Here is a 19583-nt window from a genome sequence, read left to right on the forward strand (position 1 = left end):
TTTGGGGGAAGAACATTTTGGCATACCTTCAGGAACGTGAGTAGCTGTCTGATAAAGGTAACGTTGATCAGTTACGAGCTGTAAAGAAGCCTGGCCTTGCAGAGCTTGCTACTGAATCCTAAAGTTATCTAATTAAAATTATCATATTCCTCTTACAGTGGAGCTTTACCATAGGGCTGCATGTTTGAGTTATACTGCAAAATGTCATACTAGCAAGCTGCCCATATGCTTCAAGAAGTTCCTTCAAAAATCCTCAGAACTCATCCTTGCATATGAAGAGGAATAACCCTCTGTTCTGAGTCTCCTTCTCTGGAGATACTCAAGGCCCATCTGGATGCCCACTTGGGCAGCCTGCTCTAGGGAACCTGCTTTGGCAGGGGGGTTGGACCCCATGATCTCTGGAGGTCCCTTCTGACCCCTACAGTTCTGTGATTCTGTTCGTGTTTTCTCATAATACCCTGTGCATTAGTCTGCTAGCATAGAATTATTTTGCTTTTTCCATGTATCCCATATTCTTTCAGGGAAACTTAACATATGTCCCATTGTTGCTTGTTTTTTTTTTTCTTCCCGAAAACATTTTTTTTGCTGTACATAGAATCATAGATCTATGATTCATCATACATAATAATGACTCTACATCATCTAAATGAAGGGAAAATGTCCAGTTCATTGCATATACCCTCAGCCAACAAATGATAAACAAAACAACCTTAGTTATACAGCTCATTCTGTAACAATTTCTGTAACGTGGTGCTTGAAAGACTTAACCGAAGCACAAATAACTTTCTGAGGGAGATAATTGATGTTGTTTAGCTCTTAACCTATACCACTTTTAAATACTTCTTGTTCTCAGAGAAACTGGTTGCTTGAACTAAAAATATCTCTGTGGAATTCTGACCTGACAAAAACACTCAAGGCATTTACTGCTGTACCTACAGAAGCTGAAGCAGTGGAATTCAGGATACCAGCTTGCTTGTCACCATTTAAAAAGGAAAACTGATTTCTGCATGTGGGTTTACACGATCGGTATCAGGACGCACAACAGATGTTAGCATCATTAGAAAGCTTTTTCTGGCTTACAACCACAATCTTCGGTTATAATCAGGCTTTTTTTCTACTTTTGGCAAGTTCTGATCGTTGACCAGATATTATTGATTATGTGAGGACTTGAAGTTGAGGGATTTTTTCTCACTGTTCTGCTCCTAAGGTGGAAATTGTGCCCAAAGGAGGAAAGAGGATCATAAATCTTTGTAAAAGGCAGACTGTTCAGGTGGTCAAAGTCATTTGATACAATGATAAGCAGAGTGAGGAATGAGTTTTCACCATCTCTTTATAAAATAGTGAAAGTTCTTTGTGAGATTGAAGATACATATGAATATGCAAGGAGAACAAAGTGGTGGAACTCCTTGCAGTTCAAAAAGCAACTTGAGACTCAGGGGAAAAAAAATTCCTTCTCAAGATATATATCCCCCTGATGCAAATCGGAGTCGAAGAATGTTCTGGGAAAGTATTATATTCCTGCTGTGCTTTTAGACCTCTTTCCTCTAGGTATCCCCTGTTGGCTGTCGTCACAAGCAGGATGTTCACCTGGCTGAAGAGCTGCTGACCCGACACAGCTGTTTTGTGTATGCATCAAGTGCCTGCAGTGGAAAAACTTGCACTGCCTTGGAATCCTCCGGGTCTCATCATAGTTATGAAAGGCACAGGTGCTGCACCACTTTGCAGCATTTACCAGAAACACACCTTACAAGTATTTTCTTGGCACTTTCTAATTCAGCTGAATCAAGGGAAACTGGCTCATGTTCCTCCTCAAACTCCGTACTTGAGAATTTCCCCCACTAACCACAAAGTTGTCTGGAAACTCCCTCGGGACCTGAGATAGCTATTTTCACAAAGTGTGTATCCAGGACAAGGTTTTCTTTATGCCCACTGTAAACATCTTAATTTTCATTTAGTCTGAGCTCTTAAGATGTGCTATGGCGTTCTTTTAACTATTTGCATTGGTACAGCTCCTTATTTCTTTTTACAAACTTTTTCTTACATTTTCTTACAAATTCTCAAATCCAGCCACCATGAAAATCTTCCTCCTTGATCAGCTCATGTTTATGGAAGGAATTTATGGCTTCAGATAAGTAACTTTCCAAGTCTTCCCCACGCATACCAACCAACTCAGCTATCTCACTTAATACTAAGTTAAATTGCACATCCAAAGAGCCTCTCTCTTGCTCTTGTGGAGGGAAAAAAAAAAAATGAGAAAAATTCTGTAGACTATACTTTTGCCAAATGTTTACCACACACCTAGTGTTCATATCTTTAAGCATTCCTCCAGTGTGTCCTGTATAGGTCTAATGCCTCTCTTTATGCATATTCTTTAATTTTTTTTTTTTTGGTCTCTGTCTTCTGTACCCAACTTGCAATTTTCTATTCAATATCTTTCTCCCTTAGTTTGTCCTGTGACAAATGGTAATTTATGGGACATTATTTTCATCTCTAATATCTTGCTCTCCATTATCTAGTCTTTAAAAGGATGTATTCAGAACAGTCCTCTTCATGCAAACAATTTGGAGAAACACTATAATGTTGCTCTAACCCTTTTCATTTTTTCTCCTTGAAAGTTACAAGTTCCTCGAAACAAAACTGTGTCTATTATGTAGCCATTTTTTTCTTCTTCCCAATGGTGCACTTTCACCAGGACAAACAAGGTTAATTTTGGAAATTCCACTGTGTTCAGTATTTCCTCAATGTCCATGCACCTTTGTTTTCCTAAGCATCAGTCCTGTTGCGCGTACTAAACTGACCCTCTGGATGTTCACTCGCAGTAGGTTCTTTCACTTGAATTTCCTTACCAGAGCAGTCTCTGTGCCCTTTTTTCAGGCCAGTCTTTATTCTGCCTGGTACTTATCAGTGATTTCATGACCTCAGTTCTACAACACAGCTTGGTATAGGTATTTTCAGATCATTTACATGAATTTTATTTTATACTTAAAGCAATGATGAATTTTGGGCAGCCTGTTAAAACTGATATCACTTAGCCACCCAATGCAATTTCCTGCTGAATCTTTTTATTTAAAACAAGACATTAAACATCTAACATCAGCTGGTAATTCATTTTTTTTTTTTCCCTTAACTGTGGAGACCAATGATTTTTTGAGAAGTATCATCTTTTTTTTTTTAAATGTGTTTTCCTTTATTTCTGCTGTTATGCTCCTCATTCTCCTGGAGCAGCTGACCTCCTCTGTTCTTCTAAAAGACAACTTGTGTGGGATTTTACCCAGTAATCCAAAGCCTCTGTTGCTGTGTCCAGCGGGTACTTTTAACCACAGCTTATCATTTTCCCATCCACTTTGCTTTAATCTTGTAATACCATGGATCAACTCATGGTCCATAATGTGGTGGTCCAGGAAGCAAACGTAAGAACCTCAAAGCACCACTGGTAGCATGTATTCCCATGCAACTGAGGAGAGCAGGTTTGTGAGTCTCGTATACAGTAAATCTCATTATTAGCAGACTATTAACTTGCTAATAGATTAATGAACATTACTGCATTGTAGCAGTAAAAACAGTTTTGTTTACCTAAATGCTAATAATTATCATCCTACCAAATGGTAGCCAGAAATGGTCAGCCTCTGCTTTCCCCCAAAGCCTGAGTGTTCTTTCAAAAGAGAGAAGCCAACAAGCCTGTGATAATTAAAAAAAAAAAAAAAATCCACTTTGTTTTTGAATGCAGCTGAATTACCTGAGTTCATGAGATGAAACTGGTAACTGTTGTATGCCCTTTGACTTTTAAATTGAAAAGTTGAGCCTAAGTTGCCTATTAAAGCTTAATTTTATTGGGATTTGAGTCCACGTTTACTTTTTTATTTCTTACCTATTTCCTAAATATATGTTTAAAACTAAATTCAGAGCTTGCTTAGGAGAAAGCTGTTGAAGTTAAAAGTTTAACATGATTCATTCAGATTAAACATCTGTAAAGGACCCACAAAAATTATAAGGGACTTGTGGGGAATGATTTATAAAGGAAAACTAATCCCTGATTGGGCAAAGATGAAGAGTTATATTATGGAAGTTAGCCTGGACAACTGTATCCTTGAGAAAAATAAGTAACTTGAAGAAGGAGGCATTATAGAGTGGCAACTTTTTTTTTTTATTTTTATTTTTTTTTTAAGATACCAAAGAGTAAAAGCAGACTGCTCGCAGAGCCTGTGTGAATCTGTATTACAGTTCACTGCCTAAAGAAACAACTGAGTTCAAACTTAAAACAAAAATAGTTAAATAGAATTTCAGCTACATGACTAACATTTTTCAGTCAGCAAGCATTTTTTTTATTTCAAATTATGCCGGAAAAATCTCCACTGGTGCATTTTTTTGTTAGAATATGTGATCTTTGGTTGTAGTTTTTAAAAGAATAAAAAATGGAGAACTGTCTCCTTTCTATGAAAAGCGAGACTTGCTACTGCTGATGAATATATGAAGTTTTCATTTCTCATGTAAATTGGCTGGAATTTTGAAAAGCTTGGTTTTGTCTATATTTCCCTTTTGTTTTTCTGTATTCTTTTGCTAGAAAACAAACCTCAACTATGTCTTTCAGTGTAGCAGAACAATCCAAGTAGTCATGGAGCCGTGGGCTGCAGAGGGTGATCTGTGTTGCTAGCAGTGCTTTGTCTGTGGCAGAGGAGGTTGGGACAAAGCAGGTTGTAGTAGAGTCTGGCCAGCAGAGCTAAACTTTGTGAACTGAAGGAAATCACAGGGCTTCTCAGATGATGAGGTACAATTACTGCCAAATGGGAATGTGGCACTTTTATGCTAAATAAACATAACCCTGAACAATGAAGCTATAATTTAAGAAACTTTACCCAGAGTAGAGAACTCAAATAGAAGCAGAAGTTGAACTTCTGTTCTTGCGTGCTGCTGGTCTGCTCTGCAAGTCACTTCCAATGTTCCAGATACATGATGCTGGTCACAACATCTCTATGAAATATTTTAAGCATTACACATAAAAAAAAAAAGTTATTATTAAAAACATTGCAAAATAATTGACTAAAAATTGTAAGCAGTAAAGCTGAGGAGTAAGTAATAAAAATGCATCTTCTGAGGAAAATTAATTTCCTCTGAATTTACTGTATGGGGCTTTGCTGTGAATGTGTACCTTATTTGTTGTTTTTTTTTCCTAATAGAAATCATGTGGACTGACATGAAATAATACTGTGCAGGCGCTCTTAAGGAAATTCAATCCTACCCTGGGTTTTTGCCAAGCTCTCTGAGAAAGGTCAACATACTGAAGCCAAACTGCAGCATTTCACCTGATCTGGAGGTCAAGGGAAGTGTTGCATAAAATGACAAACATCTGAGAGAAGTGTCTGAAAGCTATTTTCGGCTTTTGATTTCTAGATACCGACTCATATTCCAAATACTGTCTTTTCCTTCACAGAATAGTTGCAGGGTTTGCACTTCAGCTTTGTGAACACGAGTCTCTTCTCGACAGCCATAGTCTGCGTGTGTGTATGTATCCTTTGCCCAAATATGCCTGTATGGGGCTGGTGCAAATGAGTATAAAAGGCAACACCACTTTTTCAATGCAACTCAAAAATAAAGGAAGGCAGTTGTACTTGAGCAGGTTATCTTTCATATATGTAATTTAGAAGCTCCTGTTTCAATAAGGTTTCCTAGGAGCAGTCACTGAAGGACTTTTATTTTGCTCACTTCCCCTAACCAGTGGTGTTATGTTAGAACTTCTGAGCTTCCTAGGACCCAACAACCTCAGTTACTGAAAGCATTGGAGCAATTTGCTGTGAGTTGGGCAGTACCTGAGGGCTGTTCCTAATGTGCAGTTGGCTTTACGCCTTCCTCCCTCGCAGTAAGGTACACGCCGGGCAGCACTTCGGCAGCCTGCTGTAACCCTGTCCGTACACTTTGTGATTTTAAAGGGGGCGGGGAGAGGATCTCATCCCTTTCTCTACCCTGCTCCGTTTGCTTCGCGATCCCCTCTGAAGCCCTGAGGAGCGTTTGCACAGCTTTGGCTCGGTCCCCAGCTAAATATAGGGCGTTTCAGCCAGGTGCAGCTGTCCCGACCCCGAGCGTTTATGTAAGCGCCCTGTCACCGGAGACCAGCCTAACGAGGTGCGGCTGCAAAACCCACCCTAACCTCCCCAGCCCCAATTTAGGCACCAATCCTCCCTCCCGCCCCTCCGCCGCTCCTCCCCGGCGGAGAGCCGCCTCCTCCCGGCCACGGGGAGGCGAGGAGGCAGCGCCGCCAACAAGATGGCGGCCGCCCCCTGACGCCGCCCGCCATTGCCGGAAGCGGCGCGGCCCGGGCCGGGCTCGGGCTCGGTGGCGGCCATGGGGTGGGCGCGGGCGGCCGCCGAGCGGCTGAGGCAGCGGGCTCGGGGCGCTGAGGTGCTGCGGGAGACCTGCCGCCAGTACCCGCTCTCCTGCTGCCTCCTGCTGGGGCTGGCCGCCGCCACCCTCCTCCTCAACCGGTAACCCGGCGTCTGGGGGGCAGCCCATGGGGCAGGGGGTGGCTGCGGGGTGGCCGTCGTGGAAAAAAATATAAAAAAAACAAACACTAAAAGGTGAGATCTGCGAGCGGTGACCCCCTTTTTCTGCTTGCTCGGAAGGTATCTCCATGTCCTGATGGTCTTCTGGTCGTTCGTGGCTGGTGTTGTCACCTTCTACTGCTCGCTGGGGCCGGACTCCCTCCTGCCCAATATTCTGTGCACCATCAAATACAAACCCAAGGTAAGTGTGCCACGGGCTGCCCTGAAATTCATCAGCCATAGACATAGACAGCAATTCTGGTGGGATTCCTGCTGCTTTCAAACCACCAGAAGTAAGTACAGTTTGTGTCTATTTACTGATAGATACCTTGTGGCAAATACAGCGATTACAGCCTTGGGTTCTTCCTGTACCTGTGTATAGGCCCATCAAATCTACATATTCCTGCAAAGCTGCTCCTTGGGAGAGTTCGTGGATGTTTTCTAACCATTTCACCAACTTTTTGCTTAGGGCATTTCACTTGCAAGTAGCTTAGACACTATCTAACTGTGTTCTCTTCTATTAAGACTCTTTTAAAAATGCCCTGCCTTTTGCATGCTGCTTCTAACCTTTCTTCATTGATTGTTTCTTTCAAGCTTCTTTAAGCGGTACTGAACTTCAAAGGGAAAAGCATTCCCAAAGGAAATTGCTGTTTTCTATCTTTGAGGCAAGGCAAAGTTCGTAGAGAAGCCAGTTGATCTGATCACAGGCTAAATGATGTCTGGGGAGACAGGTAGAGATGTGCAAGGCTATCTACTTAAGTTTTGTTATAGTAGAAGTGATTTTCCTGATCAGTTCAGTTGTTTCTCATGCCATGCCTTGTTATCTTGCTTTCCTGCTGGGAAAACAACTTTGCCTGTCTACTGTTCAGTTCTCTGTAATTGTATACTCTAGAAGGAATTTACTGATTTGTTAAGAGTCATCATTTTAAAGAATATAAACTTGTCCAAATGTTTTCTCCTAGCAATTAGAATTACCGGAGCTATTTCCCCATGGTCACAGTTGTGCTGTGTGTGGCAAAGTCAAATGCAAGAGGCACAGGTAAATTAAAAGTGGCACTGTTAATGGTAGCATTTTTGTACACTTCAGCAGGGAACTTGCATTGTTATTACATCTACTTTTCCATGCTCTTCTACAGACCTGCTTTGCTCCTGGAAAACTATCAGCCATGGCTGGACCTGAAAGTGCCTTCCAAGGTTGATGCATCCCTCTCAGAGGTAATTTCTGCTTCATTTCTTTATTTCCTTGAAATTCAGTGATTTTTTTTTTTAATTTCACACTTCTTAGACCTGCTAATTCCAGTTGAGTAGATGAGTCAGATATGTGTACCATGTACGTTAACTTTTCATGTAAAACTCAAATCAAAAGAATGTATGGCACATGTAGAGAGACAAGGTGGCTGTTAATGCAGATGTGACTGTCCCTGCAGTAGTGTGCCTAGAACTCAAGAAACATCTATGCAAATTGGGAAATGTATAGGAAAGAACAGTTCTAAATAGAAGACTGAAAAACATGTCTGATTCTTGAAAAGTTGTGGATTTCAGCCTGCTTGGTTTGTTGAAGTGGAGGCTAAGGGATGATTTGCTCCAGCTACAAACATAATGTGATGGAAGATAAGCATGTGGTTGTACCTATTTAAAATCATCAGACAAAGCTGTAACACAATTGGTCAAAACAAGTAGTCAGTGGGTTTACTGAAAGAAGAACAGCATAAATTTATACCTCTTTCTGGTAAGACTAAATCAGGAATTTTGTTTTATTCTTTTCTCTTTAGAAAGCATCTGAAGAGCTATTTTGCTTTAGGTTTGTTACCCCCTTGTTGATCCTTGATGAAGTACAGTGGCAGCTAATTAGATAACTTTCTGGCCATTTTTAAAGATAGGAAAATACACAAACACTTGTGTAGCTTAATCTCTATTTAAAATTCCATCTTTGGAGTTCTATGGTAAAGGGAAAAAGTAAGTGGCATGTCAGAGATGAGCAGATTCTTACATGTCAGCTCTCATAATTAAAAGCCTGATGTATGAAGTCAATGGTGCATGTGCTTGAGGTATAAGCTAACTCTTTAATTCGGCTGTGTGTGATGCTGTTCAGAGCATGCCCCATAACAAGAGTAGCAACAGGACAAAAACCTTAAGGGAAGGGAGGGATGGATAGTTGAAGACTTTAAAAAACAAACAAAAGCCAACCAAACAAAAAAAACGTGGAGATAACTTGTCGACTTCCTTCAGTTTAATATAGTGACTTCCTCTGTAATTCAGAAGCAAACATTTGTTGTTTTAAAATTACATGATCTATTAAAATTGACTTTTTTTTTTTTTAGAGTAAGTTTAGGCCCAAATATATTAAAAGAGCAATACAATATCACTGACTATCATATAGATAGGCTTATTTTTTAAGCCTCGTTTTAATAGTAGAATGCGAAAGAAATACTTTTGTGTCTTTTTTTTTTTTTTTTTTTTTTTTTAAGAACTTTGGGCAGCAGATAGTTGTGACAGTTCACCAAAGGATGTGTAAATACTGAAGAACTGGAAGTTGTCCTGTTTAGCTTAAAATTAAGTTCTTTGTAGTCCATTGCTCATAAGAGAGCTGAGTGGATACTATAGTTATCTTCTAAGACTGCTTTTTTGAAGTGTGTTGCTACACAATGGCATTTTGTATTTGCTTGTTGATACTGTAGTTCTGCTTTTACCAAAGTGGTGTGGGTGTTTTTGTTGGTGGTTTTTTATTTTTTTCCTTCACTGCTGTGTCCCCCCAGGCCTGCTTTATTTAGCAGCATCCACATGGCTTTGTATATCTATGCTGTGTTTCTCGTTCCTTTCTCTTTGTGTGCTTCACCGGAGGGAGGTGTCAGACCTGGGTTCTGTGCATTTCTGGCACAGTGTGCTGGGGTTATAACCTTTGGTGGACCCAGACAGGCTTCTGTTTCCACAATGAAGTCACCTTTTTCATGTGTTTGGGATACTAGCTGGAATGAGAAATCCCACTGCATTGTTCCCCGTTGCAGCTCTTCCGTACCTGTTAAAAGGGCAGCAGAGGTTCTGCCCGTGCCATATTGCTCTTCATCTATGCTGGGGACCTGCAGCGTTTAACGTGTGACTGGAATTGGATAGCCTGCTCGGGGCTGGAAAGAGAGACTGCCCTTATTTTCTTTTGTGGGTTAGTCATGCAGTAGGGGAAAGCTGATACACTGAGAAGTGAATTAAGATTAATGAGATTCCGAAGGAGTACGGTGTGCAGCCTGCCTCTGAAAGGCAGATTCTTCAAATAATTAAAATAATTCTGGGATTTTTTTGATTCTGAATTAGTTTTCCTAGTTCTTTTGCAGGTTGAAGAATTTTAGCAATGTTCTCATTTCCAAGTGTTTCTAATTTGAATCAGTTACGTAGTCTTTAAGCATAGGTTTTCTAGTGGTTAAAGAATAATTTAATTCCCATTTGAATCTGAAGAAATGCAATTTATTCTCACAAATGTGGATTTTTCATTCTTGGATTACGATGAGAGTTTGTCTCACTTTGCAGATTCTTAATCTTTTGCACCCTTGTTTTGCTTATTTAGCTGTTGTACTTGGTTTAGAACAATAAGAAAACCCTGTGCTTAAACCTTCTTTCTTATTATTTTTATAGTTGAACTGCTTTGACCATGCATCTATCAATATTTAATAATTTGGGTTGTATCTTGCACAAAAATAACTCGGTGACCTAAGTGTAATTTTGTTTGTGGGTTTTTTAGTCCATTGTGCTTTATGATAGTTTTCCTCATGTTTTTTTCCTTTAGTGAGTTAAGATATGATTTCTGTTGGTCAGCTTTATGTTAAGTAAAATTAAGGTGTTACAGGTTGTGTAAAGGAAAATCAAATGTTACTATTCAGTTAATGAACTCATCTCTACTTACAATCTCATTTTGCTGTGTCAGGTATGGTTGCAAATCAAATCTATAGAAATCTGCTCAGTTACTCTTGACCAGCATCATGAAATAAATGGGTTAGTGGATCAGGGTGCTGTCTGTTGAGTTCACCAATTTTTCATTAATTTTGGGGTTCTCAGGTTCTTACTTTTAGTATGGGACCAGGTTTCTTCTTTTTTTTTCTTTTAAAAGTGTTAATGGACAAATGAATGGCAAGAAGTTGGTTACTGCCTGAGCATGCTCCTCACCAGTCCAGAACTCTCATGGCCGGCTGCACAGTGACCTGCATGCTTCGTGTTGGGAATTGCTTGTTCTGCCCTCAGGAAGTGGCCTCAGCTATCTAGTTGTACAGTCCTTTAAGGCTTTTTATATCATCTCTGTGGTTTATTATCAAATCCCTTCTGCTTTCCAGTCTAATTTGGCCTGGTACTTCTGTCCTGCTACTGAATCGTTTATCACTTAGCTCGTACAGCTCTTCCTCCTGGCAACTGGCGTCTATTTGATGGCAATCCTAAGAAAGCTTGGCTCAGCAGCAATGGACTGACTAGCTTGCAATGTTTTTGTGCTTGCTAGAAATGAATTTCTCTGCTTTTTTTTTTTTTTCCCCTTCAGCTGCTTCTTATACTGAACCTGCTGCATTTGGTTGTATGCTTTTCATCACTTTCCAATTCAAAACTTCACACACACACACACAGAACCAGTCATTTTGCAAAATGTTTGAAAAATAGGTAGGCTTTAAATGAAATGACTCATCATTTAAATTTAGAGCTGGAGAATAATACTTTCTATGAGGTGTAATTGCTTATCATTATCTAGCACTCTTTGAAGTGTCCTATCTACTCCATTGGCACGTGTGTGTAGTGTGAGCAATTGAGCTTGAATGATATTTTTGGTGTTGCTGCACTAGAAGTGGGTACACATCTCCTGCTTTCTTTGTGCTTTATGAAAATGTAGTGAATGATGTGACAGTTTTTTTTTCCCTGAGTCAGTTTCCTATGATTGCTTGAGTGCTTGCGTTTTGCAGTATGGATGTTTTCACTCTGTAGCTCTCTTTCAGCTTCATTATGCCACCTTGGTGCAATGGAGCACTGTACCTAACTGTCTTTGCCTTGCTGTGTATTTAGCAAAGATATAAATAGGGAGTGCTTTCTGTGTGTCTGGGATCAAGGCATTTTTATTAAGGTCATATAGATAACTTCAGTTCTACTAGGATGTGTCTTGACCTCTGATACAAGGACCACCAACATACAGACTTCAGGTGTATTTGGAGTTAGTTGTCTGTCTGGTCTGTCTCTGTGCATGCTGTCTTCAGCTTAGTGGGACGGTCTGCTTGGCATTTTCCTGTGTAATTGTTAACAGAGGACTCCTGCTTACAACGTGGATATTGAAGCGAGAGATACCAAGAGGAAGACTGACAAGGCTGTGAGCCTGTGCAATGATTCAAGTAGAAGTTAGTTACTACAAACACAGAGTGAGTCTCAGCAAGACCTTACCCAGAAGGTGCTATGGGCCATTGTGTCTAGCATTTTTCCTGCTTTCTTTGTTCATTTAGTAACCATAAGAAGATTTTTTTTTTTCCTCAGAACCATGCATGTTTGACTTGGCTCTCAAGTAAGAACAAGATTTGTCACCATTGGAAACAATCCTCATGATAGCTTCAGAAGCCTCCAGACCCTAGGCTGAGAGAGTGTCAGGAAACTGTGCTAGCAGCTGATGAACTGTAAGTTGCAGTGATGTGGACAGGTTTTCAGTTTCAAAATAGTAGTCACACACAAAGAAAGCTCAAGAGGAGAGCACTGTAATCTCTTTGAGTACATTGTCTTATGCTCGAAGGCTGTCTGAGTACGCTTTCCACTCCAAGGGGAAGACGATCTGCTGTAGTTGTTCTTTATGGGGGGCTGCATAGCAAAAGGGGAGGAAGAAAGAGAAAGGATCTTCTAACAGATAGATGCATAGTGTGCATTTTGCTGCGGATCTTTCCTTTTGACAGGTGCTTCTTTGAAAGAGTCTGTGGTTTGACCCCTGAAAGAGGTTTTTGTTAGAAACTGCATGACCAAAAATAACGCTGCACTACCTGTGAGACTGAGGTTTCTAGAGTAAATTGGTGGTTTATGTACTGGTAGTATTACAGAACGCATCAGTAAAATTGTCTTGAGTGTTCTGATCTACTGCTGTTAAGGCCAGTCGTCTGTTTTTGCTGACTGGAGCAGGATTTGATTTCCTTCCTGTTATTTGAAGATTAACTTCCAAAGAAGATTATTGGGAATTTCTTGGTCTCTTCTGTCCTGGGAAGTAAAGCATCTGTTGTATTGTCTCTCCCTCCTTTTTAGCAGAAACATGAGGTAGGGGGGAAAGAAGTTTAGCTTATCTGACCATCATCAACACATGATCATGTTGCAATTTCACCATTTCAGAAAAGCTTTGGTTCTGGGATTGCATGATAAAAGTTTTAGACTGCATGGGGAAACCTGGAACAAAAATCCTGCTCCAACAAGGAAAAAAGACAAACAAACAAAAAAACACTAAAAATATATTCTTTCTATAGCACACAGTGATAGGAGAAAATTGACCACTTTGTGTGGTCCACAACACAGACACATAAAATTGTCCCAAGCTAGAAAGCATCCCTTCAGAGAAGGTAAAGGAACGAGATTTCTCCTTCACTCTTAAAAACAAAGGGAGGAGAGCCCCTGAAATGAAACAATTGCAAAAGGGAACGTTTCTTACCAAACTTGAGTAGACAGTATTCTTAGTAAGGAGGACAGAAAAAGAGTGCTCATCAACTGCTCAAGCCTGAAGAATTGAGAGGCATTAAAAAGGCCGTGGTGTGCATATTACAGAGCATATTGTATAATCATGTGTAGAGCAGAGGCATGTCGTGCCCTGAAGAGAGCATAAATTTATTAAGTCTTGACTTCTTGCAGTCTGCATACTCAGTGTGAATGAGAACAGCAGCAAATCTTCTAAGAGTAATGCTTATTCTCATAAACCAGGCTTTTATATCAGCTGTTACGTTCAGCTTCCCTTTCAAACAGATCTTAGATTTTTCTCTGAACGCAGTGACTTCTTTTCAAAACCTCCCCTTCTGCAGAATATGGCCCAACAGCCTCGTGTAGCAGCAGACACATTCTGCCTTACTGCCCTTATCAGTGTTGATGCTGCTGATCTCTGAAGCAATCAATCATAGAATCACAGAATGGCTTGGGTTGGAAGGGACCTTTTATAAATACCATCTAGTTCTACCACCCCTGCCATTTTTTCCCTTGTCACTTTATTTCATTCCTTTCCAGAACTTTTTGCTAATGGTGTTGCAGTGGCTGTACCAGTGACTGGAAATGTTTGCGTGGGTGTGAGGAGGGGTGCCAGAGCTGCAGTTTGGCTTCAGTATACCTTCTGTCTGTGGTGGTGGCTGCCCGCTGACTGAACAGGGACTGTCACCTTCCCTGCCTCCCTTCCTGATGTGACGTTGAAAACCAAGCCAGACATGGGTGCAACAGCACTGTTCCTTGCTGAGGAACCCAGGTTTTCCAGCATGGAAAAGGCAACTTTAGGATTGGCCTGTGAGGAACAGGTGGAAAGGGTGGAAAAATTTCTCCCATGTAGCTTGGATATACAGGGGCTAGGAACAGGTATAAGAAAGCCATGAGGACATACATGTAGGACGTATGTGGATTTTGGGAAGTGCCCTGGTCAGGACTTCAGGAGGTGGCTGGACCTTAAGGTGGGTTTTGTTGAAAGCTGCAGTGCAGGATTTGACGAAAGGGGAACGGTGTTCCTAGATGCTGCTTTTTAGGATTCTTTTACTGTCTCTGAGAGGTGAGCATGCAGAAAGGACTGTCCCTCTTTGTGTTCTTCAGAGCACTTGTATCACAGTGGCCACAGTACCCTGCTTTGCGTTGTCTGTAGTGGCAGCTCTTTCGTATTGAGATGGCATGAAACCATCAGTTGATTACTGTTTGCCCAAAGTACTGATTATTACGCAAAATGATCAATCTCACAACAGGACTGCAACGTATGTATTTATATGTTGAAGCTTTATGATACAGGAGACTATATTCTGTGAGTTTTGGAGGATGCTTGTGTTTCTAACTCTTCTAACAAGGACTTACGGTACGCTTGTTTATTTTGTAATGCCTTTGTCTTTATTCCACACAGGTGCTTGAATTGGTGCTGGAAAACTTTATTTATCCATGGTACAGGTATGAGCTTTACCTAAAAGTTCCTTTTATTTAATAACATAAATATCAGCAAACTGCTTAATAAAAACATTTTTGTTTCTTAAATAAAATACAAAGGATGCTTTTAAGTGCTACAATTTCATTATCTTGGTGTCTCTTTGTGCAGGGTAGAACAGGTCTTTTAATAATTTAGAAGTGATAGGGATTGTTCTGATATTTTTATTTCATCCTAAAATCACATTTTTAGATTATTCCTCTTTATATATAAATTTTCTAATAACTCTCCCTTGGAAGTATGCATGGCTTGTTTAAAACTTTATAAGAATGTGTATATATATATGGGGTAAAAAAAAAAAAAAAAAGTATTTCCAGACTAGAGGTATTGTCAATCTTTCAAGTCACTTAAAAAAAATAAATAAATCTTAAAATATTTCACTTTATAGATTTTTTTTTTTAAATAAGACCTACACTTTTAGTTAATCTAGAGGAGATATTCTAAATACATTGTGGCCACCTTCTTGCAGAGTATCTGCTCATTTGATGACATTTCAGGTTGTGAGTGGCTATGCTGAACTGAATAGAGTAGTATTGTTTAAATAACTTTTAAATAGTAAATAAAGAAAAGATTACAGCTGTAATCTATATATAAATTAGTGCTTGAGAGTACTTTACAGGAAGATGTGAAGAGAAGTTAAAATTTAACTGATCATGCAACATTAATGTATTAAAATAACAGCATTTTACCTTAATTCTGAATTTGACTTTGCCTTTAGCACAAAACGACCTCTCAACTTAATGGAAATTTATGCTCTTGTATTTTACTCTCCACTCTTTTCTTTCTGCCTTTCTGGGATCCAAAATTTCTGGACCATCTTTTTGTGCCTAATTGGTTTTTAATTGTGGCCGATGTCTCATGTCTGTCTTCGTTGTGTGATGAACACATTTCAGTATAAAACTCAGCTGCCTACGCAAACAGCAGAGGGAGCCTGAGCACCACGTATTGTCAGTGATCGAGCTGGAAAGCTCCAGGGTTTTATCTTCGAAGTTTAGAAAACTAGAGGGTGTTCAGTTGTGTTTGATAAAGTAATGGATGCAAGGGGACCGTCTTCTATCTAATTTTGATTTATCAGATAGAGGATTTTTTGGCTGGTGGAAGGCCACTTCCCCTTATCCCTTGTTTTGGACTGACAAGGCAGTTTGCATTCCACTTATTACTTGCATGCATTTTCAATACCCAAGGTGACTGAAGTCTGGAATATGTTGCATAGTGGGCATAGGAATATGTCCAGTTAGAAGTGTGGTGCAAAATGTACTTGGTCAAGAGCCAGCCAGCCTAGACCTTGCTCCTTCTTGCCTCCTGGTGAGCTGTGTGGGTGTTTCTGAACTGTCTTTGGTTTTACATGGCTGCACCTCTGAATTTTGAACTAGCTCCATGAAGTCACACCAGGCTGATCAGACCTAATGAGCTTTCCACGAGTCTGAACTGGGAGTTCAGTGAGCTGTAGTGCAGTGCTATTTGTAATTCTTCAGGCATAGAGCTTGGTCCTGAAAGGTTTGCTGGTTTCAACCCAGTAGTAGTATTGTTAACGTTTGTCTCGTTCTCTGTGTTCTCATTCAGGTGTTTCTGTGCTTTTCTGTGTTGCCAGCAGCAGTCATGCAGGGATGCCTGAACCGTGTGTGCTGCCATTTGAGGTCTCTCTTGTAGAGCATGTTAGGTCTGGCTTTTCCTGCTTAGACCTACCTTTGCCTTTTGTACAGCTCAGCTGACCCTGGAGGAAGGACTCCTGAATTCATTAAATGTTTTTCCTGAGCTACCACACCTCAGTAACCCCAGCTAATTCTTCATAGAGCCAAATCAGAAGCTTTCACCTCTAGGCTGGGCTTGTTTTAGCAATGTGGGTAACCACCAGCAGGCAACTCAGGCTTGCCAGGTGAGGTTGATAAAGCTGTCTGCTGCTTCCCTTTGAGAAAAGTCTGGCACAACTCCTTATGCTAGCTGACCCCCTTTCAAATGGAGTTTATGTAGACAATTCCTCTTTTTTTTTTTTCTCTCTCTTTCCACTGCCAGCTTATGCTTTCTTGCAGCACCTTGCACTCTCTGGGCATTAGACAAGTAACCTGACAACCCACTCAGAAGCTGAGGCAATGTAATGCTTACCAGAAATGTGTGTTGCAAGACAAAACCATAGATTTGTTGCTTCAGAAATAAAGTTAATCAGGGAAAAGCTGTGTTTTGTGCTTATATTATTAACAAACAGTGTAAGAATTTGTAATGTTTTATTAGCAAGTTAAAATTTAGAGGTAAAGATCCCTAAACTAAGATTAATTTAGAAGAAAGAAGATTAGTACTTAAAATCCTATGAACTCTACTGAAGTAGGTAGTTGCACCTATATGAATTGTTTGGGATTTATCAAGGTATTTATACTGGTTATCTTCCAATATTTTATTGAGTTATTTTTCAAGTATATGGGAATAAAGCATAGTTGTAAGTAATCCAACTACAAAACTACACAACACCAGTCTGAATCTGTTACTTATGCAGCATGCTGTTCAATAAGACTGTGTAATGTCTTGCTTTTACCAGCTTTTTCCTCATTTTAAATAGGCGACTTTAAAATTTGAATGTGTTACTCTATACTTAGTGATTTTTTTTTTGTCACTGATGCAATTGCAATTTCAGTTCTCTGGTTTCTAATCTAATTGAGTAATTACTGTGTTTTTCTAATATGTTACCATGAAAACTTTTTTTTTCCTTGATAGTGACTAAAATCAGCGTTTTCGCATACGGAGCTGCTTCTATTCCAAGTGTAAACAATGCAGTAAAAATTCAGGATTTTCATTTAATTACAAATCATAGTTTCAAATCATATCAGCTTACAATGTATTTCCTTTGTTCTTTTTTTTTAAGAGTTGTTTAAATTTCATAAGAATAATTGACAATCAGGAAAAAATAATTACTTCAGTATTTGGATGTGGTTTTCATCTATCATTGGATCCCACAGAGCTTTGCATGCAAGTTGGGTGTATCTCTTTTGGGATGTTTGACTCAGTAACTGTTTACAATTAGCAGACTGGGCCTTTTTCTTTTAGCAAATTTCTCCATTATACTGGTAGTTGTGTTTTTAAGTTTTTCTGCAAATTCTGGGAAAATGCAGCCAATTTAAAAAATGCTTCTGAGCAAGTTATTTGGATCTTCCACTGTGTCACTGGAGGTTTGGGATTTTACAAGTTCTTGATGTTCTTTTAACCATTCTCCAGCCCACTGATGATTAAAAGAATGTCTCTGCTAACCTATGGCACGGCATGAAAGTACGTGGCACAAAGCTGTGTCCAAGTAGAATTAGCCAGAATACTGGATAGCCAAGTGTCAATAAAATAGCAATGTCTTGGTCCAAATTACTTCATCTATCTTTTTGTCTGTAGAATATTAGTAGTACAGTCAGAAAATCTGTTTGCTAATCCCTTGGCTTCCTTACACAGCGTAGCTATTTGCTAACAATATTGCTTCCAAAATGTCAGCTGGTGACAAACCAAGCCTTACAGTTGTCTTATCTGCACACGATTAGCTGAGGATTGCTGTATTCCTCATGCCAGGCTGCTTGCTTTGAGGTGCCTTTTCATGCAGTGAGTTATATACTTGATATACCGTGCTCAACCCTATCTGCTGCTAACAGCTCACCTTCAAGATGCGTTTGGATGCTGTGTAACTTGGGCTGACGTTGCTGTAAAAATCAGATGCTGAATAATGTAAAATGATGCTATAGGCATAACATATTTGCTTTTCAAACATCCTGTTGAGGCTATTTTTTAATACAAAAGATATTTACATTTAATACGTATGCAGAACCATTTGGGGGTTTGCATACGCATTATGCAAACTGAAAGCTTTGATGGCTTTTCCATATGGTCATTAGCTAAGGCAGGAGGCAGCTTTCTTTGTTGTGCCATTGCTCAGCTGTCACAATGCAGTTTTACCGATGTCTTTGCTTCTACTGTAATGTCCATATATGCTTAAATGTTGGTATATTTTTAACCATTTTGTTGCATTTTGCAAAGTTCTGCTATTATGATCTCTTTTTCCGCTTAATTTAATTGCAGTTTAGTTGCACCTAAGACTTCCTGTAGTCCCCATTTGCATACAGTTTTCCCCCAAAAAAGATACGGAATTAGGTATTTTTCTCCCATAATCAACTTCAAGTAGTTTTAATGTGATTTGTCACCCAGCATACTGTATTGCAGCAGATGGAAATTGGCAAACCAGATTAAAGTCTAGCTGATATTTTGGCACAGTGATTTGGAAGTCGGTTTTAAGTTCTTTATTTTATATTTTTAAAAGGGAATACTATTGAATTAAATGGCATCTAAGTATTAGAACTTTTTGAAAAAGTTCTGGTGAAAATTTTCTTTTGGATGAGGCTCAGCTGAAATACCAGGAATGTATCTATGTCATTAAAAGCTACATGAGAAGCTACCAACTTTATAATAAAAAGTTAACAAAGCCGCATGTGTACTGAGCCAGAAGATTATTTGAAATTGTGTAGTATAGAAGGTTTTGGAGTAGCCAGTATGGAAAATGCAGTTTTGACTAGCTGAACTGGGATGGGTGCTTGCAGTGTCCTTATTCTAAAGGTTTTGAAGATGTTAATTCAGACTCATTCAGACTTCAGATCAACGAACTAGGAAACAGTCACTGTTTTCAGATATGTGGAAACTAGGCTAGATTTTCCTTGCCCAAAATCACATAGACAATATATTAAAGCAGATGTTGGTGTATAATTCCAGTTTACACTGAGACATTTTACTTAAGTCATTCCTGTGTGCACAAACATACTGGGAATGTTATGTATTTTACTCATATAGAAGGCAGCTCACTCTGCCCACGCAGCTTTCTTTTCAGTCACTGTCTGTTGAAGCATCACTGACCGTCTTTATTCCAGTTTTAAGTAGTAAAATATATATTGTGGTTC

General features: G+C 39.6%; 1 protein-coding gene and 1 long non-coding RNA gene across 4 annotated transcripts in view; one reads left to right on the forward strand and one right to left on the reverse strand.

Annotated features, from left to right (window-relative positions):
* Window positions 1–4635: 4635 nt before the first annotated feature.
* On the reverse strand, window positions 4636–6197 carry LOC140002228 (uncharacterized). Its single transcript, XR_011808474.1, has 3 exons — window positions 5805–6197; window positions 4854–4968; window positions 4636–4774 (listed from the first exon to the last, which is right to left on the reverse strand). It is a non-coding gene; the product is annotated as an uncharacterized lncRNA (long non-coding RNA).
* SNX14 (sorting nexin 14) overlaps window positions 5475–19583 on the forward strand; it is a 55452-nt gene continuing 41343 nt past the window's right edge. For 2 of the 3 annotated variants that reach the window (XM_038177706.2, XM_038177707.2), the window contains exons 1-5: window positions 6217–6476; window positions 6615–6735; window positions 7496–7572; window positions 7670–7748; window positions 14593–14636. In XM_038177706.2, coding sequence (XP_038033634.1) covers window positions 6337–6476; window positions 6615–6735; window positions 7496–7572; window positions 7670–7748; window positions 14593–14636 — 461 coding nt within the window. In that variant the 5' untranslated portion in view covers window positions 6217–6336. Of the gene's footprint in view, window positions 5500–6216; window positions 6477–6614; window positions 6736–7495; window positions 7573–7669; window positions 7749–14592; window positions 14637–19583 lie in introns of those variants that run through there. The other variant, XM_038177708.2, reaches the window with a different exon arrangement.

Source organism: Anas platyrhynchos, chromosome 3 (genome assembly GCF_047663525.1).
Source record: "Anas platyrhynchos isolate ZD024472 breed Pekin duck chromosome 3, IASCAAS_PekinDuck_T2T, whole genome shotgun sequence".
In the NCBI taxonomy this organism is placed as follows: domain Eukaryota; kingdom Metazoa; phylum Chordata; class Aves; order Anseriformes; family Anatidae; genus Anas; species Anas platyrhynchos.